Source organism: Eriocheir sinensis, chromosome 22 (assembly GCF_024679095.1).
Source record: "Eriocheir sinensis breed Jianghai 21 chromosome 22, ASM2467909v1, whole genome shotgun sequence".
Taxonomy (NCBI): Eukaryota; Metazoa; Arthropoda; class Malacostraca; order Decapoda; family Varunidae; genus Eriocheir; species Eriocheir sinensis.
Window position 1 is genome coordinate 13,836,441 of NC_066530.1, and position 15,779 is coordinate 13,852,219.

The 15,779-nt window shown below is 43.2% G+C and overlaps 2 protein-coding genes across 2 annotated transcripts; both read right to left on the minus strand.

The window, feature by feature from the left end:
- Positions 1-1,310: 1,310 nt before the first annotated feature.
- On the minus strand, positions 1,311-13,418 carry LOC127002298 (uncharacterized). The gene is made up of 9 exons (XM_050868111.1): positions 12,882-13,418; positions 12,288-12,418; positions 11,988-12,010; positions 11,146-11,221; positions 10,397-10,574; positions 9,800-9,930; positions 4,162-4,369; positions 1,563-1,718; positions 1,311-1,457 (listed from the first exon to the last, which is right to left on the minus strand). The coding sequence occupies exons 1-7, from the start codon at positions 12,983-12,985 to the stop codon at positions 4,299-4,301; spliced, it is 714 nt and encodes a 237-aa protein (XP_050724068.1). The 5' UTR covers positions 12,986-13,418; the 3' UTR covers positions 1,311-1,457; positions 1,563-1,718; positions 4,162-4,298.
- Positions 13,419-13,602: 184 nt separating this feature from the next.
- Positions 13,603-15,425, minus strand: LOC127002107 (whey acidic protein-like). The gene is made up of 3 exons (XM_050867675.1): positions 15,228-15,425; positions 14,621-14,751; positions 13,603-14,472 (listed from the first exon to the last, which is right to left on the minus strand). Exons 1-3 carry the CDS (start codon positions 15,422-15,424, stop codon positions 14,291-14,293), a joined length of 510 nt encoding a protein of 169 aa, XP_050723632.1. The 5' UTR covers position 15,425; the 3' UTR covers positions 13,603-14,290.
- Positions 15,426-15,779: the final 354 nt, after the last annotated feature.

Consider the following 15,779-nt stretch of genomic DNA (forward strand, 5'->3'; position numbering starts at 1 on the left):
AAGGTCCACATCAGGTGTTGGCAAGTGGCTGGCTCACCTCTGCTGCGTTGGGGAGAAAGTACGCATTGTAACTATTTTTAAGCAAGGTTGCAAGATTCCTGAAATTTTATATTATACAAGTACGTACTGTCATGCTCAAGGACTATGTGATGGAGATTAGCACAGAGGCCAGGCGCAGCTATAACTTAAGCCCCCAATTTTATATAAGAACAAAAGAACGTAAAGGAGTCTGCAAGAGCTCTTATGAGTGAATAAACGGAAGCAAGTAACATTGGAAGCATATGCTATAGCTGTGCATGGCCTCGGTGCTAATCTTCACAAAGTCATCATCCTTTCCTCCCATCACATGTCCAAGCCATCTCAAAGTAGCCTGCCATGTTGCACCATCCAGTCACTCCACACACAAACTCAACAACAAACATCATATATCAGCTCTTTCTCTGGCAACCACCAAAACCATCACCACCACAATCACCATCACCACCACCATCACCTCAGTGCAACACAACACCTCAACAATGCGTCTTCTTGTGCTTGCAAAGTTCTATGTTTGTGTTGAAGCGTTCCCCACACACTTCACATTTGAACTCTCTCAGGTTAGCGTGTTGTTTCAAGTGGTTGTTGAAGGCCTGCCTCATTTTATAGCTCTTTCCACACTCTTGACAGCTGTATTCAACAGTATGAGACTTGATGTGACAGTAGTAAGCACTATTCTTCTTTACATATGTCTTTCCACACACTTGGCATTCAGAGTTTCCTTCTTTCTCATGTCTGATCATGTGACGCCTGTATGTAGCTAGGAACCAAAACTTCTTTCCACACTTCTGACACTCGTGAAGTATCTCACCTGTGTGTATAGCTGTGTGTATCATGAGCTTTCCATATGTGATAAATTCTTCCCCACATATTTCACATTTGTAATTTTTCACACGAGTATGACCAAATAGGTGTTCATCTAGGGCATGCTGATTTTTAGCCATGTGTCCGCACACTTCACACAGTTTTTTCCTATCAAGTTTCCTCTTACAAATGCGCAACTTGACATGTTTGTCGAATTGGGGCTTCAGGCAGAAAACATTCCCACACTCTTGGCATTCAAACTGTTTTGGCAATCTGCGCGGCACGGAGGGTTTAGAGGGTTTAGGGTGGTATGGTTCCCTTGAGTGGAGGTAGATGTGCATCATCAGGTCACTCTTCCACTCAAATCCTTCTCCACACTCATGACAATAAAACTTGTTAGGTTCTACAGGAACCCCTTGGGACAATGCAGCAGCCTGCTCCTGCTGGTCCAGGCCACTCACTGCAGCAACCTGATCCTGCTGGTCCAGGCCATTCATCCCGCTGCTGCTGCTGCTGCTGTGGCTTGTGTCCCAGGGTTGGTATGTGAGAGTAGCAAGGCTGCCACAGGGTGGGTGCAGCCCTCACAGTCCAGGGGAGGAAGGCTGCCACAGCTGCCTCTGAGGACCAACAAGTCAGCAGGTGAGACAGAGAGAACTGTTGACGCCGGGTGCAGCAAGTGGTCCTCGACTGAGGCCAAACTCAGCGCTGGATTGGGCTCTCACCTCAGCAGCAGCAGCAGCAGTGGAGCCCGTCAGGACACAGAGCCGCATGTTGTCTGTCGTGACCGTGGCTGACGTCCCTCTTAGTGTATGAGAGACAGGCTGTCAATGTAATGCCTTACTCCAAACAGCTGCCTCACAATCCACCATTGTAGAGGCCTCCTCATGCAGATGCAGCAAATAAAAAATAAATAAATAAATAAATAAATAAATAAATAAAATAAAAATATACATATATAAACAAATCTGTGCTATTTTGTACATTAATGGAATCACAGTCCCACATTCAGCAACTTAGCTGAATGACACTCTTGTCTGTGTGGCAGCAGAACAAGGCTGTGAGTTGTGCACTGAACTGCAGGCAACATGGATGGGCCGTGCAGCATGAGAGCAGTGAAGTCATGCTCTGGATGGACTGGCAAACTGGATCAATACTAATTTAGCTTTATCAAGAGAGCAGGATAATAATTGTTCTTATGGTAAAAGCGACAGACCAAGGGCGAAACAGAAAAATAAATGATTGCAACATACTGCCCCTGTACGGAGAGCATGAGAATGCCAGAGAAATGTAAAATATCAGGAGTAGTGCTAATTGGCCTCTTTCTGTTTTTTTTTTTTTTTCATCTTGAGCTGATTCCATTACCGTGAAAAAAAGAAGAAAAGAATGAGAATAACCAATTGCAGGGTCTGATGAGGTGTCTTGATGCACCGCTATGGCATTACAATAGACCCTTCATTCAGTGCGCTTCTTTTTACGGATTTCCCTACAACGTGCCCCTGAGATGACCCCTTCACACACACAGTAAAAGTCCGTTGAAGTAATACCTCCATTCAGCGCAATTCTTTTAAAGGACTTCCTCGTGACGTGCCCTCAAACTGACTCCTTCGCACACACACACACACACACAAAAAAAAAAAAATAATAAATAAATAAATTAATAAATAAATATAAATAAATAAATAACATAAATAAAAAAAAAATTACACCAGTTCCAAATCGAGTTAAACAGCTAGTCTACTGTACAACCAATACAGAAACATGGGAGCAAGTGAGAATAGCCTTCCTTCATCTGTCCTGCCTATGACTATGACAAAGTCTTTCAACTGGAGAGTATCAAAACACCTCTCCACCCAAAATTGGCCTCCCTCCTGGCCTCTCATTCTCTTTTCTTTTGTCGGAGTAGTGTCTAGTCGGCTATTTTCAACCTGGTTTTATATTTTGCCCTTGCTGCCTCCCTTGCCGTAAGAAAACAGTGGAATGCGGTGTCAACGCTACACTAGCCAGAGTTGTGAGCGGAGGAAAGAACCGCGGAGGTATCGAGCAGATATTGACACACACACAGCATTAAGGCTTCCTCACAACTGCTGCAGGCTAGTAGCTAAGAAAAACAATCACAACCTTAAGGAGTCAATATTTCATCACTTTAAGTTTCATGCTTTTTCAGAGATTATTTTATTCTATGCAGTTTCAGATCTAATGCATAATTAGAACAATTAAATGTAACTCTAATCACAATATCACAGAGTCTGATGCTTATTCCATTTTATATTCCATGCTATTTCAGAGATATTTTCTTGTCTGTGCAATCTTTAAAACCCAATTTCAGATATAATGCACAATTACAACATCTAACTGTACCTCTAATTGCAACATCACACTGTCTAATGTTTTTTTCATCCTAAATTCCATGCTATTTCTGAGATGTTTTCTTGTCTGTGCAATCTTTAAAACCCAACTTCAGAAACAATGCACAATTACAACATCAAACTGTGACTCAAATCGGAACATCACAGTGTCTAATATTTTTTTCATCCTAAATTCCATGCTATTTCAGAGATAATTATTTCTGTGCAAACTTTAAAACCCAATTTCAGATATAATGCACAATTACAACATCTAACTAACTCTTATTGCAACATCACAGTGTCTAATATTTTTTCTATCCTAAATTCCATGCTATTTCAGAGATCATTATTTCTGTGCAAACTTTAAAACCCAATTTCAGATATAATGCACAATTACAACATCTAACTAACTCTTATTGCAACATCACAGTGTCTAATATTTTTTCTATCCTAAATTCCATGCTATTTCAGAGATCATTATTTCTGTGCAAACTTTAAAACCCAATTTCAGATATATTGCACAATTACAACATCTAACTAACTCTTATTGCAACATCACAGTGTCTAATATTTTTTCCATCCAAAATTCCATGCTATTTCAGAGATCATTATTTCTGTGCAAACTTTAAAACCCAATCTCTGAGCTAACCCAAACTACCTGCCCAATAGAGCTTTAAATAGTTAGCCCCCTCTCACCTGAACTTAATAACCTAACCCTACTAATCACAAGGACCCAGCACCTGTTAACTCATTAGGTATATTGTTTTTGGCCGCCTACTCTTTTTTTCTTATAACTTAACTGTCTCTTATTTTTCATATTCTCGTACAGATGAAGAAGAACAAGAAGATGAAGAAGAGGAAAAAGTACAATAACAAGCAAACAAAAAAGAGGAAGAAGATGAACAACAATCAAAACAATAAAAAGAAAAAGAGGGAAGATAAAAAGAAGAAAAAGTACTGTCTTGAAACTTCTCACCTTGTTATGCGGCCGTTACTGTGGGTGTCGTTGTGTGGAGAATGATACACTATTATGGAACTTCCTTTTTTGCTAGACTTCCCCCTATATCAGGCTGCCTCTTGCACTGGGCCTCACAATATTACCAGCAGCAGCAGTCAGGGCATGTGCAGGGAGGCTAATATCTCAAGTGTGGCGGAGGTTGCAGCTGACGTAGCTACACACACACCTGGAAGAAAATAAGTAATGGTAGTAGATTATTTCCTTAGTCCACCTTCACATGCCATTTCTGATATGTCGGCTTCTTTTATTATTATTGCTATAAGAGACAAATCAGGTAGAGGGGGAAGAGTATGATACTGTGTATATATGAGCCCAGTATTATATAACCAGCTATGTGAGTCTGTGGTACATCCTGGCATGCTGGGAAATGCCAATAAATGGGGGTCAAATTACCCTTGTATGCCCCTCGCCCCCAAGTCTTTTTCGTTGTCTGCGTACCGATCAAACAACACTGCCATCTTGAAGTCCAAGGTATGTACTTTCATATGCCGTTTGGTTTATTGCTCTAGGTTAAGTATTTTTTTTTTGGCGAATATTTTCCCAAGGGCAACTTTTGCCCAAATATTCCAGGCTGCAGCACGAGACCACTGAAAAATAAGGCCGGGGTAAAGGGGCACTGTACATTTTTATCAAAAAAACATCATTCCATTGCTTGTGACTGTAAGTGTATTGTTGCAAAATATGAGGTACAATGGCAAACAAGCTTCATTGTTTACATCATAAACAGCCAATTGTTTACGCGATACATATGAAATGAAGAGGTAAAAATGACGTATGTGAGTTATACTGTTGTTTGGCTATCCTTACCCATTGAAGAAATGCACAAATGGTGATTGTTTACACCCAAAAAAACACTGAATTTAGAAAAAAAAGTTTTTCATGATATATGAGTGTGTGGTATCATTACTAACCAAGAAAACCCCAAAAAAACAATTTCCAATTGTTGTTTGCTTCTTGTTTGCGTGAAATTTTTGTGAAAAAGTTGTAATTTTGAGTATCAAATTGAGCATGCATGACTCTGGCACCTTTACTGAACGAATTTTGAGACGGGCAACTCTGTGAACATTTACCCTTAATACCAACACTTCTACGTCTCTCTATAACAAAACTATCATATTACGGACATTATGAGGTAAGTGAGAGGCAAAAGGAGTGAGTTAAAAGCCTCAAAACTGAAATAAATAAGGGAACTTCACCTCACCGCCCTCTCTGTTTACGTCCCGCCAGTGTTGCCAACGAGGAAGAAGAAACGCGCTACATTCAACCTCAAAACCATGGAGGTATAAAGCGTGGAGAGGCCGTGAGGCGCTCGGGCTGATGCCAGTGAACTGTCAGTCGGCCATCTTTTTGTAGGGCTCGGCAGCGACTGCTGTGGGTAGTGATGAAACACGTCATGGAAGTATTTCGCTACGTTGGAATGCATGTTTGTCCCCTGTCCAAGAGGTGGGGTTAGGGTGAGGTCACATAGTTAATAGGGAGAGTCAGGTCTGTTTATGGGTTGGGCTATGATGACTCAGGTCGAGGAAAACCGAGGTCAGGGTGAGGACAGATAATTAATAAGGAGTGTCAGGTCTTGACCCAAGTCGATCCATGCACACATATTCTCTGTCTATAATTCAGCCGAGCTCTCGTGCAGCGAGAGTAATAAAGGCAGGGGTGTGGCTTTGTGTGTGGTCTGGAATGCTGACTACATGTGTTTCATTTGGGTGCGATGAACAAGCGAACAAAAATCTGATCCATCCATTACTTTTCACCAGTAAGTTATTTATTAATTCATTTTTATATCTGATATTCAAGCAAGCGTGCATAACTTTTATAAACAAGACTGATGCACAGGACATATGCACATTGATTGTTTGATCAAAGTGTTAGCAACATCTCTTTGACAAGATCGTTGGCTATATAGCCGGATTGGTCAGCTTAAAACCTGAGAGATCTTTAAAGTGTGAATCGTGCTGCAATGCTTTATTTACCCAACATCTGGATGCAACTCACTGATTTATCTCAGTTGAAAATAAAGGCCGCCTATCTTTTCCATCCAAAGATGTTGCCATTTGTCTTGTGTGTGAAAGAAAATTCAGAGAGAAAGTTTTACAGTATAGTGACCAACCATATGCAAAGTTATCAACACATGCTTGGCACAACATTGTAACACTTGTACGGTACAGTCTGAGTTCCAGGAGAGGGCTGTCTTCTCCAGCCTGGCACAACACATGCTAGACAGTGATCCGTTCACTAATCATCTTGTGTTACTGATCAAGGCTGTATAGGCGAGACCTGTCTGCAGGTCAGGCACAGATATGCAGCCAGACAGTTTACTGGACGACTAATATCCCTTAAAGGCGCCAGAAGTAGAGCCAGGATGAATAAATTAGTACTATTTAGTGGAATGTGATTCTGTGTATGATATATAATATTTAGTCTGAAGGACCTGTTGGCATGCAATATATGGGTAGCAGTCACACTGTAGTTTCATTTGACACGCCTGCACACTATAAGTAAGTATAAACAGTGTAAAATGGGGTAAAAAAAAAGTGCTACTGAAGTGACAGCCCCTACAACAATATGGCGGACGGGGGAGAGCGGCGGACAGTACTGACCCAAGGCCTTGACTGACCGCGCGCCTCACAGCCACTCCACCCTTAATACCTCCATGCTCAAAACCCTTCAAATTCAACCTCAAAACCCTTTAAATTCAACCTCAAAACGCGCTAAATTCAACCTCAAAACCCGTTAAATTCAACCTCAAAACCCGCTAAATTCAATCTCGAAACACTTTAAATTCAACCTCAAAAAACTTTAAATTCAACCTCAAAACCCGTTAAATTCAACCTCAAAACCCGCTAAATTCAACCTCAAAACCCGTTAAATTCAACCTCAAAACCCGTTAAATTCAACCTCAAAACTCGCTAAATTCAATCTCGAAACACGCTAAATTCAATCTCGAAACACTTTAAATTCAACCTCAAAAAACTTTAAATTCAACCTCAAAACCCGCTAAATTCAATCTCGAAACCCGCTAAATTCAATCTCGAAACACTTTAAATTCAACCTCAAAAAACTTTAAATTCAACCTCAAAAAACTTTAAATTCATCCTCAAAACCATTTAAATTCAACCTCAAAAACTCGCTAAATTCAATCTCAAAACTCACCAGAATCTAAGGGCCAGAGCTATACTTACTAACTTTTTTACAGCACAGAAAGCAACTCAAGGGCAACAACAACAAAAAAAAAAAGTAAAAAACGATAACTGCTAACTGTTGCTCTCATATAGCGGTTAGTATAGAATGGCCAAAAGAGAGGTCAATTTCGGATGGAGAACTGCATGACTACCTAACCAACTAACTAGACTAGAGGAAGAGAGTTTGAGCTTACCTATATTTAGTTGCATTTGCGTAGTTGTAGTGTACAAGGCCATGCATAAGGTACACTTGCGTGGTCCTGTCCCAAATCAGCATATGTCAAGTGCCTCATTAAATTTAACTCATGGTGTATTTATGCTGAGAGAGAGAGAGAGAGAGAGAGAGAGAGAGAGAGAGAGAGAGAGAGAGAGAGAGAGAGAGAGAGAGAGAGAGAGAGAGAGAGAGAGAGAGAGAGAGAGAGAGAGAGAGAGAGATTTACATAGAAAATCAGACCACACAGACCCCATGGTCCAGACTTGGTGGTCTGTCCTTAAACCTAAGTGATTTTACATTAATCAGAAGACTCCAAAACGTTGCACTTCTACTCTAGTTGATATTAAGTTGAAGGAAGTGACGGTCGAGCTTATTTTTGAAGGAGTCAATCAGACCACACAGACCCCATGGTCCAGACTTGGTGGTCTGTCCTTAAACCTAAGTGATTTTACATTAATCAGAAGACTCCAAAACGTTGCACTTCTACTCTAGTTGATATTAAGTTGAAGGAAGTGACGGTCGAGCTTATTTTTGAAGGAGTCAATCGTGTTACACTGGACCACTGATGGTGGAAGCTTATTCCATTCTCGCACTACAACGTTGGTGAAGAAAAATTTGGTGCAGTCTGAATTTACTTGTCTACATCTGAGTTTTACGCCATTGTTCCTCGTGCGCAGACTGTCATCGATCATAAACAATGTTGATCTGTCTACATTCGTGAAACCATTAAGTATTTTAAAACATTCGATCAGTTTTCCTCGGAGGCGACGTTTCTCAAGAGAGAACATGTTAAGGGTAGAAAGTCTTTCTTCGTAGGATTTGTTGCGCAAGGAAGGGATCATTTTCGTTGCCCGACGCTGAACACCTTCTAATTTAGCAATATCCTTTGCATGGTGGGGGGACCAAAACTGTACCGCATATTCCAAGTGGGGTCTGACTAAACTGTTGTAGAGCAGGAGTATTACATCTTTATTCTTGAATACAAAGTTTCTTTTAATGAAGCCCAACATTCTGTTCGCTTTATTTGCTGCATCGATGCATTGCTGTGAGAATTTGAGGTTTGGCGCGATTTTGACCCCAAGTCTTTGACGCATTGAACGCTTTTGAGTTTAACGCCGCGCATTTCGTATTCGAACTTCTTATTCCTCGTTCCAACTTGAAGGACCTGGCACTTGTCTACGTTAAAGGGCATCTCCCATCTATCCGACCAAGCTGAAATTTTGTGCAAATCCTCTTGGAGGCTTTGCCTGTCTTCGTCAGTGAGAACCGAGTTACCAATCTTTGTGTCGTCTGCGAATTTACTAATGCGGTTATTGAGTCCAACATCCACGTCGTTGATGTAAATAATGAAGAGCACTGGGCCAAGGACCGAGCCCTGAGGGACGCCACTAGTGACAGGCGCCCACTCTGAGTTAAATCCGTCAATCACTACTCTTTGTTGTCTGTTGCTCAACCAATTCGCGATCCATTGGTTTACTTGACCGTCAATACCTATTTGCTTTAATTTGTAAAGTAATTTATGATGCGGGACTTTATCAAACGCTTTCTGGAAATCAAGATAGACTACGTCCAGTGATTTGGTTACGTCATAAACAGTGAAGAGGTCGTTATAAAAGGTTAATAGGTTTGATAGGCAGGATCTTTTGTTTCGGAGAGAGAGAGAGAGAGAGAGAGAGAGAGAGAGAGAGAGAGAGAGAGAGAGAGAGATTAGGGGGGGGGGGGAGAGTAGATTTTTCCGGTTTACAAAAGTGTCATGAGCCAGCAAGCAAAGATAATATAATGATGCATGAAGGTCGACTGAAGGGTGTAGGACGAGTGAAACTTTATATTCTCGAGCAATGCTGTATTCGCAAACAAAGAGGTAACAAAAAGGTTAAAATTAAGGTCCACATCAGGCGTAGGCAAGTGGCTGGCTCACCTCTGCTGCATTGGAGAAAAAGTACGCATTGTAATTATTTTTAAACAAGGTTGCAAGATTCCTGACATTTTATATCATACAAGTAGCTACCTATACGGTCATGTTTTATCCATTTCAATTCTTATATACATACCATATGCATGCACAAACTCAAGGGCTAATGTGATGGAGATTAGCACAGAGGTAGGGCGCTGCTGTATAACCTAAGGCCCCAATTTTATATAGGAACAAAAGAACATATAAGAAGTCGCCAAAAGCCCTTATGGTCATGTAGCTACTCACCCATGCACTCCCTGCCACAGCCGGCCACCAGGCAACACTTCTCCCCACGGCTACATTGGCTGTCTGAGGTACACTGATCGTGGTACCGGATGCATCTTACGTTGAAGCTGAACGGGTCTGGACACTCGTTCCTGAAACACACATCGTTTGTTACTAGAATACATGCAACTTTTTTTCAGAATGTATGTGCGTAACAGAGACGCACATAGCCTACAGACCAATCAAAATTACATCCTCACTAACTAGAAAATATGCTAGGAATGCTCTTAACACCTGTTGTGGCTAAATGATATTTCACATCTCGAGGGTCAATGCTCAAGGGCCAATGCAACAGAGATTAACACGGAGGCTATGCGCAGCTATAGCGCATACTCACCTTTACCTACCTGCCAGTATGAAAACATCACCAGCCTTCACTACGCCCCTGCTCAACAAAATTGCAAGGCTTGTGAACTGCTAAGACATCCAATTCTCGTATGCCAATAACAATTTTGCATATTCCTATCTAAGTTTTCTGCACATCTATAATCAATAAAAATAATAGCCATTTCGATGTCCTGGAAGACGAGTCAACGAACTAAGAGTTGTAGTACGTACGCTGGCGAGCCCTGTTGCTGCCCACTCCCTGACCCCTGGGCGTGCACGGCAGCTACCAGGACTAGGAGGGCAAGTGCCAGTTCAGGGAAGGGTCTGGGGACCATTGTGAAGGAAGGGGCGGTGCGGTTACAACTGAGGGTGTGAGATGGTGTGTATTCCTGCCTGGACTTCCCGCCGCCTCAGCACCTCTACTGCGCAGGTCGTGACGTCAGGAGCAGGGTTGGAGTAATTGTAATTGTAATTTAATTGAAATGTAATTAATTATAGTTTTTTTGTAATTATAATTGTAACTGAAAATGCAATTTTAGTAAGTAATTGTAATTAATTAAAGGCTGAGGTAATTTGTAATTTAATTGTAATTACAAAAATGGAAGTGGTACTGGTCGGACTCCATTAGGAGTGATAGGTTGCTTATAGGAATCAAATTTGCCGGTGACAATCAGGAAGTCGGAGGCGGCCGCTCCGCCACCAGGAGCAGTATCGCGCATGATGGACACGTCCAGTTCCTGACCTCGTCCTTTAGCTTATAACGTGTATTAAACGAGAAGCAGACGGTCTTCTGCTGCTACTGCCCTATGCGACGTAATTCAGTTCACTTCCTCCACAACCTTCCTACAGTGAGTGTCAGTGACTTCAGGCCTATAGACTCCTACAATTACGCTGGCTGCTTACACGCTACGCTTCTTCATAAGACACGTAAGACGATTCTGGGCATATTCCTCCTACTCATCCCCCTCTGACACCTTTACGCCTGTTATTAAGATCCTTAAGAATGATGCTTTCTATGCCCTCTCCGCGGCCTCGACCCTCAGAAGGCTTATGGGCCTGATGGAGTGCCTCCTATTGTCCTCAAGAACTGTGCTTTCGTGCTGTCACCCTGCCTGGTCAAACTCTTTCGCCTCTGCCTATCAACAGCTACCTTTCCTTCCTGCTCAAACTTCCCTCAAACTACCGCCCTATAGTTTTATTTTCATGTCTATCTAACGCTTTTGAATCAATCCTTAACCGGAAGCTTCAAAAGCACCTTTCCACTTCTGATCTCTCTGATCGCCAGTATGGGTTCCCCAAGGGGCGTTCTACTGGCGATCTTCTTGCTCTCTTAAGCTGAAAAAATAAGGAAGCTGCACCTCGCCACCTTGTTTGTTTGTCCCCCACGTGCTCACGGTTACAAAATTTCCTGCCGTGTTGCTGAGGAGGGTCGTTGAAACCCGCCAGATCCAGAACCTATAAAGTCTACTAAATAGTGTTTTCTTTTGGTCAATGCACACACACTAGAGTGACCAGACAGTAGCTATGGAGACCGGACCACACGAATGTAATTTACTGTCAACTACAACTTGAGAGAGAGAGAGAGAGAGAGAGAGAGAGAGAGAGAGAGAGAGAGAGAGAGAGAGAGAGAGAGAGAGGTGGGTGGGTGGGGGGGAAGAGCAGATGTTTCCAGTTTAAGAAAGTGTCTGAGCCAGCAAGACAAGATAATATGATGCATCAAGGTCGACTGAAGGATGTAGGACGAGTGAAACGTAATATACTCGAGCAATGCTTTATTCACGATCAAAGAGGTAACAAATAGGTTAAAAGGTCCACATCAGGCGTTGGCAAGTGGCTGGCTCACCTCTGTTGCATTGGGGAGAAAGTACGCATCGTAATAATTTTTAAACAAGGTTGCAAGATTCCTGACATTTTATATTATACAAGTAGCTACCTATACGGTCATGTTTTACCCATTTCAATTCTAATATACCTACCATATGCATGCACAAACTCACGATGGTTATGTGATGGAGATTAGCACAGAGGCCAGGCGCTGCTATATAACCTAAGCCCTCAATTTTATATAAAAACAAAAGAACATATAAGAAGTCGCCAAAAGCCCTTATGGTCATGTACTCACCCATGCACTCCCTGCCACAGCCGGCCACCAGGCAACACTTCTCCCCACGGCTACATTGGCTGTCTGAGGTACACTGATCGTGGTACCAGATGCATCTTCTGTTGAAGCTGAACGGGTCTGGACACTCGTTCCTGAAACACACATCGTTTGTTATAAGAATACATGCAACTTTTTTTCAGAATGTATGTGCGTGACAGAGACTCACATACAGACGTCAATCAAAATTACATCCTCACTAACTAGAAAATATGCTAGAAATGCTCTTAACACCTGTTGTGGCTAAATGATCTTTCACATCTCGAGGGTCAATGCTCAAGGGCCAATGCAACGGAGATTAACACGGAGGCTATGCGCAGCTATAGCGCATACTCACCTTTACCTACCTGCCAGTATGAAAACATCACCAGCCTTCACTACGCCCCTGCTTAACAAAATTGCAAGGCTTGTGAACTGCTAAGACATCCAATTCTCGTATGCCAATAACAATTTTGCATATTCCTATCTAAGTTTTCTGCACATCTATAATCAATAAAAATAATAGCCATTTCGATGTCCTGGAAGACGAGTCAACGAACTAAGAGTTGTAGTACGTACGCTGGCGAGCCCTGTTGCTGCCCACTCCCTGACCCCAGGGCGTGCACGGCAGCTACCAGGACTAGGAGGGCAAGTGCCAGTTCAGGGAAGCGTCTGGGGACCATTGTGAAGGAAGGGGCGGTGCGGTTACGACTGAGGGTGTGAGATGGTGTTTATTCCTGCCTGGACTTCCCGCCGCCTCAGCACCACCTCTACTGCGCAGGTCGTGACGTCAGGAGGGACCATGGCTCGGGACCAATGAACCCTGCCACTGGCCTTGCTCCAGGCCATAAGGGACTAGGGGATGAGGGTCCACACTCCACACAAGGGGTATCTCTATCTTAAATCATGTATAATGCGTACAGAATAAAATGGGAGGCAAAAAGAGTAAATTAAAACGTCTTAAGCTTAAAAAATAAGGAAGCTGCACCTCGCCGCCTTGTTTGTTTGTCCCCCACGTGCTCACGGTTACAAAATTCCCTGCACACACACACACACACACTAGAGTGACCAGACAGTAGCTATGGAGACCGGACCACACGAATGTAATTCACTGTCAACTACAACGAGAGAGAGAGAGAGAGAGAGAGAGAGAGAGAGAGAGAGAGAGAGAGAGAGAGAGAGAGAGAGAGAGAGATAATGTAGTTTCCTGTTGACGACCTTATAGTGTCACGAACCACTAAAACAAGATTTGATGCGTCAAGGTCGACAAGGGTAGCTATAAGGCGAGTGAAACGTAACATACCAGAGCAATGCTTTATTCACGAACAAAAAAGCAACAAAAAGGTTAAAAGGTCTACATCAGGCGTCGGCAAATGGTTGGCTCACCTATGCTGCTCTGAAGAGAAAGTATGCTTTGTAATTACTTTAAAACAAGGGTGCAAGATAATTTATGCCACACAAGTATCTACGGTCATGTTTTTTCCTTTCATTTCTTACCCACAACAAGCTCAAGGGTTAATGTGATGGATATCAGCACAGAGGCCATAACGTAAGCCCTCAATTTTATACGAGAGCAAAAGAACATAAAGGAGTCTGCAATGACTCTTATTGAAATGACAGAATTTCCCTTCCCTTCCCTCATGACCACAGCGTGTAACGAAGCACACGATAAATTAATCCAGACAAGTATAGAGGTTTCGCCTGCACCGGGGATCAAACCCGCGACCAGCGAGACGGGAAAGCCAACGAGGTAGCACCCCCCTCGTAGAGCGAGTTTTGGGAGGCTCGCCCATCAGGCGGGTCTCGGCACCACATTAGGAGTGAATAAATGGAAGCAAGTAACGTTGGGAGCATATGATATAGCTGCACGTGGCCTCGGTGCTAATCTCTGTCGCATGAGCCCTTGAATCTGCAGTGGGAAAGAATTAGCAAAGTTACTCCTAGATTAGATCCACTGGAAGGGTGCGTACGAATTGACAAACTTATATCTACAATGGCTCCGAACACTGTCTGTTGCAGACGAGGAAGCAGCACTTTTGGGTCCCTGGGCACTGCCGGTCTGACTGGCAACGGTCGATTCTGTCCCGAGGGCTACACTGCGGGGCCACGATGAACTGAATGACTGGACACGTCCCAGGCTTGGACACTGGGCCCCCGCCAGAGCTGCGTGCTAGAACAGATGATAATAATTAGAAGCTGCAAGAGGGTAATTCTTGAAAAGGAAAAGACTACTGGAAACTGCAGGAGGGGAATGCTTGAGCAGGAAAAGACAATTTTCAGCAAATGAAGGGTTTCTAACACACTGGTCATGTACTCACCTATGCACTCCCTGCCACAGCCGGCCACTAGGCAACACCTCTCCCCCCGGCGACACTGTCTGTCAGAGGCACACTGGTCGAAGTACTGGAAGCAGACTCGACCGAAGCTGTTCGGGTCAGGACACACTGCCCTGAAACACACATCATTTGTTGTTAGTATACATGCACAACTTTATTCACAATAGGTATTTAAAACTAGAAATCACAGACTTGATTGAATCCAACCATTGATAGGCACGCACAGACATCAATCAAAATTTCATCCTCACGAACTAGAAAATATGCTATGAATGCTCTTAACATCTGTTGTGTCGAAAAGAAGTAACATCTCAAGGGTCAATGCCCAAGAGCCAATGCGACGGAGATTAACGCCGAGGCTAGGCGCACCTATAGCCTATGTCCAACCTTTACCTACCTGTAAATCTGAAAACACTACCAGCACACACTACGTCGCTGATAAACAATGATGCCAGGCCTGCGAACTGCTAGGACATCCAATTCTCGTATGCCAACCTCACTTATGTATATTTTTATCCTTATATATTCTACACATTTCCATTCAATAAATATAGCCGTTTCGATAATCCTGGAAGACGAGTCAACGAACCTTGGGTTGGACGATGGCGGCCCCAGTCCTCCCCTTGTGCCCTGGGCGTGCACGGCAGCTACAAGGACCAGGAGGGCAAGTGCCACTTGAGGAAAGCGTCTAGGGAACATGGTTAAGGAAGGGGCGGTGTGGTTAAAAGACCGAGTGTGTGAGACGTGTTCCTGCCTTGCCTTGCTGCAGCCGACTGAGCGCAACATCAAGGTGAGTCACCTAAGCCACCTCACACCAAGGAGACTCCTTGCCTCACACCATCTCCACTACCATTGGCCTCACACCATCTCCACTACCATTGGCGGTACCGTGTCTTTTGTCGACTGCTTGTCGGGATCTGTCCCACCCAAGTTTATATTATGCAAGTAAATGACATGTATATAACTAGGATATTAACAAGCACTTCTTGTGACCTGTTCCGCTTTGCATCGCTTTTTATTAATAGGTCCTCCTGGTACTTTTTTACACTTCGATGCTTCATTAGTTACCGTGATAGTAGATTGGGTTCCGCGATGCTAAACTAAGGATGGGATGTCTTACGATACCGGATGACAGAGGACA